The sequence below is a fragment of the Indicator indicator genome, chromosome 25 (genome assembly GCF_027791375.1).
Source record: "Indicator indicator isolate 239-I01 chromosome 25, UM_Iind_1.1, whole genome shotgun sequence".
In the NCBI taxonomy this organism is placed as follows: domain Eukaryota; kingdom Metazoa; phylum Chordata; class Aves; order Piciformes; family Indicatoridae; genus Indicator; species Indicator indicator.
The window spans coordinates 16,592,466-16,606,953 of NC_072034.1; the positions used below are offsets into that span (position 1 = coordinate 16,592,466).

General features: G+C 63.6%; 2 protein-coding genes across 2 annotated transcripts; both read left to right on the forward strand.

Annotated features, from left to right (window-relative positions):
• Nucleotides 1-947: 947 nt before the first annotated feature.
• Nucleotides 948-7,077, forward strand: LOC128975410 (estradiol 17-beta-dehydrogenase 11-like). The gene is made up of 7 exons (XM_054392280.1): nt 948-1,157; nt 4,520-4,627; nt 5,210-5,341; nt 5,836-5,942; nt 6,132-6,269; nt 6,509-6,625; nt 6,990-7,077. The coding sequence occupies exons 1-7, from the start codon at nt 948-950 to the stop codon at nt 7,075-7,077; spliced, it is 900 nt and encodes a 299-aa protein (XP_054248255.1).
• Nucleotides 7,078-9,508: 2,431 nt separating this feature from the next.
• On the forward strand, nt 9,509-13,118 carry LOC128975416 (estradiol 17-beta-dehydrogenase 11-like). Its single transcript, XM_054392289.1, has 7 exons — nt 9,509-9,718; nt 11,227-11,334; nt 11,545-11,676; nt 11,899-12,005; nt 12,195-12,332; nt 12,550-12,666; nt 13,031-13,118. Exons 1-7 carry the CDS (start codon nt 9,509-9,511, stop codon nt 13,116-13,118), a joined length of 900 nt encoding a protein of 299 aa, XP_054248264.1.
• The last annotated feature ends 1,370 nt before the right edge of the window (nt 13,119-14,488 follow it).

A 14,488-nucleotide genomic window follows, 5' to 3' on the forward strand; every position in this document is an offset into this window, starting at 1 on the left:
CCTGGAGAGCAGAGGTGACAGTGCTGAGGAGAAACCCCAGATGACTTTCTTCAGTAGCACTCTCATCACACAAAAACCTCCAGCAAGGAGGGGACTCCAGCCCAGTTCCCACAGCAGCCCAGGGAGCATCTGCTGCTAGTAAAGGGAAACTCAGCTTCGGGAACAGCCACAGCAGCTTGGAGAGCAAAGGAATCAAGACTGGGAGCAGCAGCTTGGACACTAATGCAGTAATAAATCTGTTGGAACACTCTGGTCAGATCTGGCCTTATCTCAACGCACGCTGGCCCCCTAAAGGGACTGTCCCTTGCCAGCAGCAGCACCACAGAGACCCTGCTCAGTGCCCCCCAGTGGGATGAAAGGAACTGGAGAGGAAAGGAAAAGTTGGGGGCCGAGACAAAACTGTTTTAAACAGCTCAGTGAATAATCAAGGGTAGAAATGGAGATGAGCAGAGGAAACACAGAGGGAAAACTAAACCCCAAGGACAGCCAAATGCGGCACAAGGCAATGGCACCCCCGGACCGTTGCCCAGCCAGGCGCCCAGCAGTGCTCTGCGCGTCCCAGCCAGCTCCCCCGGTTCCTGCTGTGCTCTGGATGTGCCGCGCTAGGGAACGTCCGTGGCTGCTTCAGGGCAGCTCTGCCGGCCCCGCTCCCAGCTCCGCCCGGAGCCCCCCAGCCGCCCCCTGCCAGCCCTGTCCGGCTGAGCTCAGCGCGGGGCCGGCTGACGCTGCCTGCTCCCTGCTGCCGGCCCCCGGCCCTTGCCCGGCAGCCGCCCAGGCTCCCCCAGCGCCCGGCCCCGGCCGTGTCGGTCCCGCCTCAGCCCGGGGAGGGCGGTGGGCAGGGGCGGTTCGTGCAGGGGCACAGCCCCGGGCTGGGAGCGGCAGTGGGGCCAAAGGGCTTAGGCGGCCGGAGCGAAGGTCAGTGCGCGGTGAAGGGGCTCGGGAGAAGCATGAGGCCGGTGCTGGACCTGCTGCTCTTCCTGGCCACGCTGCTCTACTCCTACCTGGAGGCGCTGCTGAAGCTCTTCGTGCCCGTGCGCAAGAAGTCGATCAGCGGCGAGCTGGTGCTGGTGACGGGCGCCGGGCACGGCTTGGGCAGAGCCACTGCCTTCGAGTTCGCCAAGCAGCACAGCAGGTTGGTGCTGTGGGACATCAACCAGGTAAGGGCTGCGCTGCCGGCCCGGCACGGCCGGCTCCGAGCCCGCGGCGTTTGTGGCGCCTAGGAAGGCACTGCAGGGCCCCCGGCCCCGCATCGCCTGCCGGCGGCTGCCTGGCGGCGACAGCGAGCGCCAGGAGGAGGTTGGAGCCCGCTTGTGCCAGGGGCCGCCGGGGACTGGTCCCAGTTCTCGCTGGGGGCCCTCAGGGCAGCAACACAGCAGCCACAGCCCTGCGGGAGGGAGCGCAGGGGGCTGGGGCTGGGGCAGGTATCGGAGCCGGGGTCGGAGTCGGGGCCGCGGCAGGAAGAGGAGCAGAAGCAGGGGACGGGGCGGGAGGTGCTGTCGGGACTGGGACTGGGGCCGGGGCAGGAGCAGGAGGCGTTGCCGGGACTGGGGCAGGAGCCGGAGTCGGTGCCGGGGCAGGAGCCGGGGCCGGGCCGCCGCAGGAACCGGAGCAGAAGCAGGAGCCGGGACGGGAGGTGCTGACGGGACCGGGAAACGAGCACGAGCCGGGGCCGGGACAGGAAGCGCTGCCGGGGCCGGGGCTGGAGCCGGCGTCGGGGTCGGGGCCGGGGCTGGAGCCGGCGTCGGAGTCGGGGCCGGGGCTGGGTGAGAAGCCGGCGCCGGGGCTGGGGCAGGAGGTGCTGCCGGGCCCGGGGCCGGGGCAGGAGACGGGGGCGGGGCAGGAGTCGGGGCAGGGGCAGGAGCCGGGGCAGGAGGCGCTGACGGGACCGGGACTGGGCAGGAGCAGGAGCCAGGGCAGGAGGCGCTGACGAGACTGGGGCAGGAGCCGGGGCCGGGACTGGGGCCGGGGCAGGAGCCGGGGCCGGGGCAGGAGGTGCTGCCGGGACTGGGGCAGGAGCCGGGGTCGGGGCCGGGGCTGGGTCAGGAGGTGCTGCCAGTGCCGGGGTAGGAGCCGGGGCAGGAGCTGTGGCCGGGGCAGGAGACGGGACAGGAGGCGCTGACGGGACTGGGGCAGGAGCCGGAGCCGGGGCCGTGGCAGGAGCCGGAGCCGGGGCAGGAGCCCGGGCCGGGGCAGGAGCCAGGGCCGGGATTGGGGCAGGAGCCGGAATCAGAGCCGGGGCAGGAGCCGGGGCCAGAGCCAGGGCTGCAGCAGGAGCTGGGGCCGGGACTGGAGGCGCTGCCGGGACTGGGGCAGGAGCCGGGGCCGGGACTGGGGCAGGAGGTGCTGCCGGGACTGGGGCCAGGGCAGGAGCAGGTGCCGGGGCAGGAGGCACTGCCGGGGCCGGGCTGGGGGAGGAGCCGGGGCCAAGGCAGGAGCCGGGGCTGGGGCAGGAGCTGGAGCCGGGGCCGGAGCCGGGGCCGGGACTGGGGCAGGAGCCGGGGCCGGGGCAGAGGCGATGCCGGGACCGGGGCCAGAGCAGGAGCAGGAGCCAAGGCAGGAGGCGCTGACGGGACTGGGGCAGGAGCCGGAGCCGGAATCGGGGCCGCGGCAGGCACAGAAGCCGGGGCTGGGGCAGGAGCTGGAGCCGGTGCCGGAGTTGGGGCCGCGGCAGGAGCAGGAGCCGGGGCCAGGGTCGGGGCCAGGACTGGGGTAGGAGCCGGGGCCGGGGCAGGAGGCGCTGCCGGGACTGGGGCCAGGGCAGGAGCAGGCGCCGGGGCAGGAGGCACTGCCGGGGCCGGGCTGGGGGAGGAGCCGGGGCCAAGGCAGGAGCCGGGGCTGGGGCAGGAGCTGGAGCCGGGGCCGGAGCCGGGGCCGGGACTGGGGCAGGAGCCGGGGCCGGGGCAGAGGCGATGCCGGGACCGGGGCCAGAGCAGGAGCAGGAGCCAAGGCAGGAGGCGCTGACGGGACTGGGGCAGGAGCCGGAGCCGGAATCGGGGCCGCGGCAGGCACAGAAGCCGGGGCTGGGGCAGGAGCTGGAGCCGGTGCCGGAGTTGGGGCCGCGGCAGGAGCAGGAGCCGGGGCCAGGGTCGGGGCCAGGACTGGGGTAGGAGCCGGGGCCGGGGCAGGAGGCGCTGCCGGGACTGGGGCCAGGGCAGGAGCAGGCGCCGGGGCAGGAGGCACTGCCGGGGCCGGGCTGGGGGAGGAGCCGGGGCCAAGGCAGGAGCCGGGGCTGGGGCAGGAGCTGGAGCCGGGCCGGAGCCGGGGCCGGGGCAGGAGCCGGGGCCGGGGCAGAGGCGATGCCGGGACCGGGGCCAGAGCAGGAGCAGGAGCCAAGGCAGGAGGCGCTGACGGGACTGGGGCAGGAGCCGGAGCCGGAATCGGGGCCGCGGCAGGCACAGAAGCCGGGGCTGGGGCAGGAGCTGGAGCCGGTGCCGGAGTTGGGGCCGCGGCAGGAGCAGGAGCCGGGGCCAGGGTCGGGGCCAGGACTGGGGTAGGAGCCGGGGCCGGGGCAGGAGGCGCTGCCGGGACTGGGGCCAGGGCAGGAGCAGGCGCCGGGGCAGGAGGCACTGCCGGGGCCGGGCTGGGGGAGGAGCCGGGGCCAAGGCAGGAGCCGGGGCTGGGGCAGGAGCTGGAGCCGGTGCCGGAGCCGGGGCCGGGACTGGGGCAGGAGCCGGGGCCGGGGCAGAGGCGATGCCGGGACCGGGGCCAGAGCAGGAGCAGGAGCCAAGGCAGGAGGCGCTGACGGGACTGGGGCAGGAGCCGGAGCCGGAATCGGGGCCGCGGCAGGCACAGAAGCCGGGGCTGGGGCAGGAGCTGGAGCCGGTGCCGGAGTTGGGGCCGCGGCAGGAGCAGGAGCCGGGGCCAGGGTCGGGGCCAGGACTGGGGTAGGAGCCGGGGCCGGGGCAGGAGGCGTTGCCGGGGTGGGGGCAGGAGCCGGAGTCGGGGCCGGGGCTGTTCACTGCACAGGTGCCCCCTGGCATGGCCTTCTGGCACCTGAGGACAAGGCTACAGCAAAGTCACCTCTGCCTGAGTGTGTTGCTGTAACTCTGGAGAGCCTCCCTGTGTGCCAGCTGCTGTTCTCCTGAGCATAGTCTCCCTGGAGCACTCTGGAGCTCAGCTCCCTGCTCACCCCCTACCCCTGGGTGCAGAAGGGCTCACAGCCACTGTTCCTATCTGGGCTGGCAGCCAGGGGCTGTGTTTGCAGAGCTCTGCTTGGAGCTAGGGGCTCTGACTGATGTGCTGGGGCAGCCTCCCTCTGGCTGCTCTGCCAAGGCAAACTGCCTCTGGCTGCCAGCTTCCCTTCCTGGCAGCCAAAAGGTGAGGCTGGAAGCTCTGCCCTGCCATGGACCTAGCTGCAGCTCTTTCCCTGGGCACCCAGGAACTGTTCCTGGCCTTGGCCATGGTGAAATCCACCCAGGACAAACCTGCAGCCTCTGGCTGCTCTGCCAGGGTGCCCCAGCAGCCACAGGTGGGCAGGGGACAGTGGCACAGCTGTGTCTGTCTGTTGTGCCTCTTGCAGCACGGCCTGGAGGAGACAGCAGCACAGTGCCAGAAGCTGGGAGCCACTGTCCAGACCTTTGTGGTGGACTGCAGCAAGAGGGAGGAGATCTACAGTGCTGCAGAGAAGGTGAGGAGCAGGGGCACTGACTAAGGCTTCCCCAGACATGCTCCATGGAAAGAAGAGAAGAGGCCTTGTGCCCCCCTCATGCCAGGCCCTGCAACCTCCCCAGTCCTTGCTGTAGGGAGAGGGAAGCAGCACTTCTGAGGTCATGGCCAGCCTCAGCCTCTTCTATGAGGCTCTGGCCTAAGTGCCAGGTTTGCTCCTGACACTTGCAGGCCCTGAAGGAATTTCTGCCCTTTTAGTCTCCTGACCAGCACCCAGACAGCACTGGGGCCATGTGAAACATTTGCTTGCAGAGGCCATGGTGCAGCTGGCTGGAAACAGCCTGTCCCTGGCCAACCTCCACTGGGACCCCCCAGAGCACACCGTGGCTGAGGGCAGTGTGTGGCAGCCCTTAGCTCCTGGCAGGAATGGAGGAGAAGGAGCAGCTCCAAAGCCTATTTCCTGGCCCTGCCTCACTTTCCTGCCACACGGTGGGGCCAGCATCCTCTCCCCGAAGGAAACAGCATCCAGAGTACCATTAATTGGCACTCCCTAGTTGGAATTTGCTGAGGGCTGAGCTGCAGCTTGCTGCTCTGTGTGCCACAGGTGAAGAAGCAGATTGGGGATGTCTCCATCCTGGTGAACAACGCTGGGGTGGTCACAACTGCTGACCTGCTCTCCACTCAGGACCACCAGATCCAGAAGACATTTGAAGTCAACATTCTTGCTCACATGTGGGTAAGGACCACAACCCTCCCCATGCCCCTGGGGCTTGGCAGCAGGGCTGAGGAGGCAGATTCACAGTGCCCATTCCTTCCAGGGACAGAGGGGCAGGGCAGCTGCCAGCAGGGCTCAGTGGGGGAGGGCTGCAGCTCTTGGGCCTCCTCGTTGGCAGCAGCAGGGAGGAGAAGCTGCAGAGTGAGCAGCCCTGGGGTGAGACACTGGCAGTGCTGCTGCCAGCACCTGGCATGGGGAAGGCAGCTCAGCAGGGCTGGGAGAATCAGCTCCTGCTGGCACCTGGCTGCATGAGACCTTCCTGCTTGCAAAGCAGGTTGGCAGCTGTGCCAGCTGCACAGGGAGCAGGAGTCAGGGTGGCTGTGGGAAGCTGAGGAGCTGTGCAGCTGCCAGCAGGAGCCACAACAGCAGTGGCTTGGTGAAGGGCAGGGGCAGTGTGGGATGTGCCTAAGGAACTCTTCTCCTCCTTCCCCCCACCCCACCTGTGCCTGTTGCAGACCACCAGAGCCTTTCTGCCAGCCATGATGGACACCAACCACGGCCACATTGTCACTGTGGCCTCAGCAGCAGGGCACTTTGGCACTCCTTTCTTGGTGACTTACTGGTAAGTGGTTTGTGAAGCAGCTCTCTGCATCCTTGTCTGCAGCTCTGCCTTCTGCTGCAGCCAGCACAGAGCAGCCAAAGTGATGCTGCTTCCTGCTCAGTCCTGCCTGCTCTCTGAGGCCATGGGCAGTTGCAGCAAGCTGGAAAGAGTCTTTCTGCCTTCTCCTTTGTGCTCCTGGCCTCGCTGCAGCTCCACCAAGTTTGCTGCAGTTGGGTTTCACAAAGCCCTGACCGAGGAGCTGGCTGCCCTGGGGAAGGATGGCATCAAAACCACCTGCCTGTGCCCAGTCTTTATCAACACTGGCTTTGTCAAAAACCCCAGCACCAGGTAAGGCTCCAAGCTTCCTGGGCCTGCTGCCCTGCCTCAGGGCACTGCCAGTGTGCCCAGCTCCAGGCCTTGCTGCCCAGCTGCCTCTGCACACAGGGCTGGCACCTGGCTGAAGGCAGCCTGCAGCCATTCCCCCCCCCCAGCACTGCTGCCTGAGGCTGTGCCTGGAGCCTCCTGGGGCAGCTGCTGCCTCTCCTCTGCTCCCACCCTGCCTCTGACCTGGCTGCTCTGCTCCCTAGGCTGGGGAAGGTCCTGGAGGTTGAGGAAGTCGTTGAGGCCCTGATGGAAGGAGTCCTGACCAACAAGAAGATGGTTTTTGTTCCTTCAAGGCAACGTGTTGCTTTGCTTTTTGAAAGGCAAGCACCCAGCAATGAAAGCCCCAAACAAATAACCTCACATTTAGTTGATGACAGAACATCTGGCTGGTCACTTCTCTGGTCCTTTCTGCTCTATTTCATGAAACATTTGGCAGTTTCTTCTTTGGAAAGCTTGGGTCCAACCCCAGATTTGGTTTTGTGGGGAGGTGTAAAGTGGTTGGGGTGATCTTTTCTTTTGCCTCCAAGAAATCCCCAGGTTAACCACATCAGGTTTGGGAAACAAAGAGGAAGCAAATGCCTCCCTCTGCTCCCAGACCAGCTCTTCCCCCACAGCCTGCTCCCCTTACTCCTCTAGTTTAAGTTTCTCATTCCTTGTTCAATTCTGTGCCATTCTCTCTTACAGGTTGTTTCCAGAACGTGCCCTGAATTTTCTGAAGAAGCTGACTGAGGTCAAGTTTGATGCAGTTGTTGGGCAGAGAAGCACCCAGTGAGAAGTGCTGCAGGCTTGTCTTGAATGTAACTCCTGGTGCCATGGCCATGTCCAGCTGTGCACTGGCACCACCAACACTCCCTTTGCCCAATAAATGCACTTCTCTAACCCAAAGCTGTCTGCCAGCACTGGAAGTGGTAAGCAGCCCCAAGCAAGCTTGGCAGAGCAGGGAAAAGGTCAGCCAGAGGCTGCAGAGCACCAGGCCAGGCTGCAGAGCACCAGGCCAGGCTGCAGGGACAGGCAGGTCCCCAATGCCACCAGAAAGCCACAGCAGGAATAAGGAGGCACACGGCTGGGCACAGCTCAGCACCAGCACAGCCACACAAGGGCTGGGGCCAGGGCAAGGCTGAAAGGGGCTGCTGGGGCAGGGGGGGCAAGGGGGAAGGCTCCAGCTGAGCCTCCCCACAGCTCCTCAGCACAGCCCAGCAGCCTGCTGTGCTGGGACACATCCTGAGCAGGAGGTGAACATCCCAGAGGGCTTTGGCTTGTGGCACAAGAGAGCAGCAGCTGATGGAACACAGTCAGAGACCTCTCCAGGGCACAGCTGAGCTCTCCCCCTCCTTGTGCAACTCCTGCCTGCAGCAGGCACTTGCTGCCTCACAGCCCTCCAGGCAGGCCTGGGCATGCTGCCAGCCTTGGCACAGCTGCAGCTGGGGGGCTTCCAGTAGGCTCCATCCCACTCACCTCAGCATTCCATCTTCTGCTGCAAACTGAGGTTCTTCAGCTGTGGGGGAGCTCTCCTCAGCCAGCCCTTCCTGCTCTGAGGTGGGACCAGGGGCTGGCAGCACCACTGGGTGCTGGATGGCAGCAAAATGCTCTCCTTTTGCTCCTCTAACATTCCCACGACAGGACCTGGCCCTCAGCAGCGTTGGTGAATGAGGGAGGAGCAACTGACATCCCCCTCCTGGACTTGTGCAAAGCATTCCACACTGCCCTGCATGAGATCCTTGTCCCTGAGCTGGAGCCATGGATCTGGCAGGTAGAGCCCTGGGTGGAGAAGCAAGTGGCTGGCTGGTCACACTCAAAGAGCTGAAGTCAGCAGCTCCAGGTCCAAGTAGAGCCCAGTGAGCAGTGCAGCTCCTCAGGGGTGAGTCCTGGCACCAGCACTGCTTAACATCTCTGTTGGCACCGTGGGCAGTGGGATGCAGGCACTCAGCAAGCCTGCCAAAGGCACCCAGCTGTGTGCTGTGGCTGCTGTGCTGGAACAGGTGCTCCAGACAGGTTGTGGAGGCTCCAGCCATGGAAGTACTCAAAGCTGGGCTGGATGGGACCTGGGGCAAAGTGTTCTGGTAGGAGGGGTCCCTGCCCATGGCAGGGGAGATGGAAGCAGATGACATTCCAACCCATTCTGTGATTCCATAGATGTGATTAGCCTGGCAGAGAAGGGCAGGTTGGGGGCAGAGGTCTGCTCCACAGATTGGCTCTCTGAGGAGAAGAGGTAAAAGGTGAGATGATGAAGAAGTTTCCAGCAGCTGGCTCCTGGAGAGCGGAGGTGACAGTGCTGAGGAGAAACCCCAGATGACTTTCTTCAGTAGCACTCTCATCACACAAAAACCTCCAGCAAGGAGGGGACTCCAGCCCAGTTCCCACAGCAGCCCAGGGAGCATCTGCTGCTAGTAAAGGGAAACTCAGCTTCGGGAACAGCCACAGCAGCTTGGAGAGCAAAGGAATCAAGACTGGGAGCAGCAGCTTGGACACTAATGCAGTAATAAATCTGTTGGAACACTCTGGTCAGATCTGGCCTTATCTCAACGCACGCTGGCCCCCTAAAGGGACTGTCCCTTGCCAGCAGCAGCACCACAGAGACCCTGCTCAGTGCCCCCCAGTGGGATGAAAGGAACTGGAGAGGAAAGGAAAAGTTGGGGGCCGAGACAAAACTGTTTTAACAGCTCAGTGAATAATCAAGGGTAGAAATGGAGATGAGCAGAGGAAACACAGAGGGAAAACTAAACCCCAAGGACAGCCAAATGCGGCACAAGGCAATGGCACCCCCGGACCGTTGCCCAGCCAGGCGCCCAGCAGTGCTCTGCGCGTCCCAGCCAGCTCCCCCGGTTCCTGCTGTGCTCTGGATGTGCCGCGCTAGGGAACGTCCGTGGCTGCTTCAGGGCAGCTCTGCCGGCCCCGCTCCCAGCTCCGCCCGGAGCCCCCCAGCCGCCCCCTGCCAGCCCTGTCCGGCTGAGCTCAGCGCGGGGCCGGCTGACGCTGCCTGCTCCCTGCTGCCGGCCCCCGGCCCTTGCCCGGCAGCCGCCCAGGCTCCCCCAGCGCCCGGCCCCGGCCGTGTCGGTCCCGCCTCAGCCCGGGGAGGGCGGTGGGCAGGGGCGGTTCGTGCAGGGGCACAGCCCCGGGCTGGGAGAGGCAGTGGGGCCAAAGGGCTTAGGCGGCCGGAGCGAAGGTCAGTGCGCGGTGAAGGGGCTCGGGGGCTCGGGAGAAGCATGAGGCCGGTGCTGGACCTGCTGCTCTTCCTGGCCACGCTGCTCTACTCCTACCTGGAGGCGCTGCTGAAGCTCTTCGTGCCCGTGCGCAAGAAGTCGATCAGCGGCGAGCTGGTGCTGGTGACGGGCGCCGGGCACGGCGTGGGCAGAGCCACTGCCTTCGAGTTCGCCAAGCAGCACAGCAGGTTGGTGCTGTGGGACATCAACCAGGTAAGGGCTGCGCTGCCGGCCCGGCACGGCCGGCTCCGAGCCCGCGGCGTTTGTGGCGCCTAGGAAGGGGCTGCAGGGCCCCCGGCCCCGCATCGCCTGCCGGCGGCTGCCTGGCGGTGACAGCGAACGCCAGGAGGAGGTTGGAGCCCGCTTGTGTCAGGGGCCGCCGGGGACTGGTCCCAGTTCTCGCTGGGGGCCCTCAGGGCAGCAGCACAGCAGCCACAGCCCTGCGGGAGGGAGCGCAGGGGGCAGGGGCTGGGGCTGGGGCTGGGGCAGGAGTCGGGGCCGGCGCCGGGGCAGAAACAGGAGCAGGGGCAGGGGCAGGAGCGGTGGCAGGAGGCGCTGACCAGACTGGGGCAAAGGTAGGGGCCTTGGGGCAGGATCTGTCGCCGGGGCTGTCAGCAAAGGCAGGCTCGGCCCGGAGGCTGTTGGTGCTCAGCAGCAGCTTCCCCTCCTGCTCGTTGTGCCCTGCCTCAGCTCTTGCTGGGCGCTGCTGGAGGAGCTGGCTGTGTGCTCCTGCGGAGGGCACCGCTGCCTGCGCGGAGCTGGCCGGCCCTGTGTCCAGCTGGCAGGGTCACAGCTCTGCTCTCCCGATGTGGCAAGGGTGCTGCCAGCCGCAGTGCTGTCCATGTGCCCTGACCTGGGCGGGGGGAAAGGAATCACTGGTAGCAAAGGAGCCCTGGCTGTGGTGCTGGGAAGTGTCTTGTGAGGCTGGGTGCAAGCAGGCACTCAAACCCCGTGGCACAGCAGCTGGGGGGGGGGCTCGAAGGCTTTAGCATTGCCCTGCCCCAACCCAACTGCCCTGCCCTGGCCTCGTTGCTGGCAACCTGCAGGCTTCAGCAGCAGCTGGGGTGAGGGGGGCTGCCCAGGCACAACCCCAGGGACATGTCACAACCTCAGCCACATGCTGAGCTGCCCCAAGCCATTTGAGCCCTGGGGGCTGTTCACTGCACAGGTGCCCCCTGGCATGGCCTTCTGGCATCTGAGGACAAGGCTACAGCAAAGTCAGCTCTGCCTGAGTGTGCTGCTGTAACTCTGGAGAGCTTCCCTTTGTGCCAGCTGCTGTTCTCCTGAGCATAGTCTCCCTGGAGTACTCTGGAGCTCAGCTCCCTGCTCACCCCCTACCCCTGGGTGCAGAAGGGCTCACAGCCACTGTTCCTATCTGGGCTGGCAGCCAGGGGCTGTGTTTGCAGAGCTCTGCTTGGAGCCAGGGGCTCTGCCTGCTGTGCCGGGGCAGCCTCCCTCTGGCTGCTCTGCCAAGGCAAACTGCCTCTGGCTGCCAGCTTCCCTTCCTGGCAGCCAAAAGGTGAGGCTGGAAGCTCTGCCCTGCCATGGACCTAGCTGCAGCTCTTTCCCTGGGCACCCAGGAACTGTTCCTGGCCTTGGCCATGGTGAAATCCACCCAGGACAAACCTGCAGCCTCTGGCTGCTCTGCCAGGGTGCCCCAGCAGCCACAGGTGGGCAGGGGACAGTGGCACAGCTGTGTCTGTCTGTTGTGCCTCTTGCAGCACGGCCTGGAGGAGACAGCAGCACAATGCCAGAAGCTGGGAGCCACTGTCCAGACCTTTGTGGTGGACTGCAGCAAGAGGGAGGAGATCTACAGTGCTGCAGAGAAGGTGAGGAGCAGGGGCACGGGAGAGGGAAGCAGCACTTCTGAGCCTCTACTGTGAGGCTCTGGCCTGGGTGCCAGGTTTGCTGTTGAGACTTGCAGGTCCTGAAGGAATTTCTGCCCTTTTAGTCTCCTGACCAGCACCCAGACAGCACTGGGGGCACTGGCTGGGATTTGCTGAGGGCTGAGCTGCAGCTTGCTGCTCTGTGTGCCACAGGTGAAGAAGCAGATTGGGGATGTCTCCATCCTGGTGAACAACGCTGGGGTGATCACAGCTGCTGACCTGCTCTCCACTCAGGACCACCAGATCCAGAGGATGTTTGAAGTCAACATTCTTGCTCACATGTGGGTAAGGACCACAACCCTCCCCATGCCCCTGGGGCTTGGCAGCAGGGCTGAGGAGGCAGATTCACAGTGCCCATTCCTTCCAGCAGCAGCCAGGGAGAGAGGGGCAGGGCAGCTGCCAGCAGGGGCCACAGCAGCAGTGGCTTGGTGAAGGGCAGGGGCAGTGTGGGATGTGCCTAAGGAACTCTTCTCCTCCTTCCCCCCACCCCACCTGTGCCTGTTGCAGACCACCAGAGCCTTTCTGCCAGCCATGATGGACACCAACCACGGCCACATTGTCACTGTGGCCTCAGCAGCAGGGCACTTTGGCACTCCTTTCATGGTGACTTACTGGTAAGTGGTTTGTGAAGCAGCTCTCTGCATCCTTGTCTGCAGCTCTGCCTTCTGCTGCAGCCAGCACAGAGCAGCCAAAGTGATGCTGCTTCCTGCTCAGTCCTGCCTGCTCTCTGAGGCCATGGGCAGTTGCAGCAAGCTGGAAAGAGTCTTTCTGCCTTCTCCTTTGTGCTCCTGGCCTCGCTGCAGCTCCACCAAGTTTGCTGCAGTTGGGTTTCACAAAGCCCTGACCGAGGAGCTGGCTGCCCTGGGGAAGGATGGCATCAAAACCACCTGCCTGTGCCCAGTCTTTATCAACACTGGCTTTGTCAAAAACCCCAGCACCAGGTAAGGCTCCAAGCTTCCTGGGCCTGCTGCCCTGCCTCAGGGCACTGCCAGTGTGCCCAGCTCCAGGCCTTGCTGCCCAGCTGCCTCTGCACACAGGGCTGGCACCTGGCTGAAGGCAGCCTGCAGCCATTCCCCCCCCCCAGCACTGCTGCCTGAGGCTGTGCCTGGAGCCTCCTGGGGCAGCTGCTGCCTCTGACCTGGCTGCTCTGCTCCCTAGGCTGGGGAAGGTCCTGGAGGTTGAGGAAGTCGTTGAGGCCCTGATGGAAGGAGTCCTGACCAACAAGAAGATGGTTTTTGTTCCTTCAAGGCAACGTGTTGCTTTGCTTTTTGAAAGGCAAGCACCCAGCAATGAAAGCCCCAAACAAATAACCTCACATTTAGTTGATGACAGAACATCTGGCTGGTCACTTCTCTGGTCCTTTCTGCTCTATTTCGTGAAACATTTGGCAGTTTCTTCTTTGGAAAGCTTGGGTCCAACCCCAGATTTGGTTTTGTGGGGAGGTGTAAAGTGGTTGGGGTGATCTTTTCTTTTGCCTCCAAGAAATCCCCAGGTTAACCACATCAGGTTTGGGAAACAAAGAGGAAGCAAATGCCTCCCTCTGCTCCCAGACCAGCTCTTCCCCCACAGCCTGCTCCCCTTACTCCTCTAGTTTAAGTTTCTCATTCCTTGTTCAATTCTGTGCCATTCTCTCTTACAGGTTGTTTCCAGAACGTGCCCTGAATTTTCTGAAGAAGCTGACTGAGGTCAAGTTTGATGCAGTTGTTGGGCAGAGAAGCACCCAGTGAGAAGTGAATCTCGTTGCCCAGTGGCACCAGGGAGAACGGAAGGTCTGCTGAGGGACCTTCAGCTCCTTTGCTTCACAGCAGGAGCCAGAGAGCTGCTCCCAGGCCCCCATTCCCAAGCACACCCAAGGGTTTATCCCCCAGCTGCAGCAGAACCAAGCCTGCAGCCCTTGGGGTGTTCCCAGAGCAAAGCTGCAGCTCTGGGGGTCCAAAGGGCTGCTCTGGCTGCACTCACATCACCTCTGGTGCTGAGGCAGCCAGCAGCTCCTGCAGAGCCTCTTGGGGAGAGCACAGCTGCCTGCCTGAGTGCAGAGGGATGGCCTGAGAAGAGTCTGTGCTCAGCCCTCAGCCAAAATGCCTTGCAAGAAGCAATGCTGAGAAGAGGAGGGAGGCCTCTTCCCCTCAGTTTGCCTTTTCAACTCTAAAACTGCTCTGATGCACACTGAGTTTCCTATGCCTTTGTGTGAAGACCTGCAGTGCTGCAGCCTTAGACCTGATGCAATCCCTGGTGCCATGGCACCATCCATGTGCCTTACTCAGAATAAATGCAGTGATTTGAACCCAAAGGTGTCTGACAGCAGTGAAAAGTGGGAACCAAATGGGCCAGGAGGTGCCATTTGAGGTTAGGCATCAAAACTCTCTGCCTGTTCATGTCTCACTGCTCATCTGTAGCTCCCAGACACCTTTCAAAGATCTCTTTGGGAATCCAGTGCAGTGTTCCTTCACAACATCCTGGGTGGCCTACTGCATGCTAGGGAATGGATTTTTATTATCCCAGGAGAATGCAGACCAAGCTGGAGTGGTTTGCTCCTTGCCTTCCAACGGAAACTCTGTTGTCTCTCTGCTTCAGCATTGATGTTAGCCTCCTGTCAGAAGAGCAGAGCAAGGTGGTGCTGAGCCAGGAGAGTCTCTGCTCACATGCAGCACTGAGTTTAGAAGGCCACTACTGGGCTGGTGCAGCTGTGTGCAATGCAAGAAGAGGCCTGAACTCCTGGCAGCTCCTCAATATTTGTCTTCACCTTGACTAATTAGCACATTCATCACAGCCACGTGGGCACCAGGCACCACCTTTCTCCACACTCCCTCTCCTCTGCCTGCTCACACACTCCAGCAGCAGGCTGAGGGTTCCTCTGTTGCACTCTGGAAGGCTGCCTGGCTGGCTAGAGAAGCTGCAACAAGCCAACAACATTCCTCAGGGATCCTGGGCTTATCTTTCCAGGAGCAGTGGGGCAGCAGAGCAGGGATTCCTGGCAGGAGGAGGCACTGCACAGTGCTCCCAGCAAGCTTGGCAGAGCAGGGAAAGGCTGCAGAGCACCAGGCCAGGCTGCAGGGACAGGCAGGTCCCCAATGCCACCAGAAAGCCACAGCAGGAA

Bases quoted from the DNA above. Each gene is read 5' to 3' on its own strand.
- LOC128975410 (XM_054392280.1), top strand. From the start codon at position 948: ATGAGGCCGGTGCTGGACCTGCTGCTCTTCCTGGCCACGCTGCTCTAC. The intron at 1,158-4,519 runs GTAAGGGCTGCG...TGCCTCTTGCAG, and splicing joins TGCTGTGGGACATCAACCAG to CACGGCCTGGAGGAGACAGC. The intron at 5,943-6,131 runs GTAAGTGGTTTG...GCCTCGCTGCAG, and splicing joins CCTTTCTTGGTGACTTACTG to CTCCACCAAGTTTGCTGCAG.
- LOC128975416 (XM_054392289.1), top strand. From the start codon at position 9,509: ATGAGGCCGGTGCTGGACCTGCTGCTCTTCCTGGCCACGCTGCTCTAC. The intron at 12,006-12,194 runs GTAAGTGGTTTG...GCCTCGCTGCAG, and splicing joins CCTTTCATGGTGACTTACTG to CTCCACCAAGTTTGCTGCAG. The intron at 12,333-12,549 runs GTAAGGCTCCAA...TCTGCTCCCTAG, and splicing joins GTCAAAAACCCCAGCACCAG to GCTGGGGAAGGTCCTGGAGG.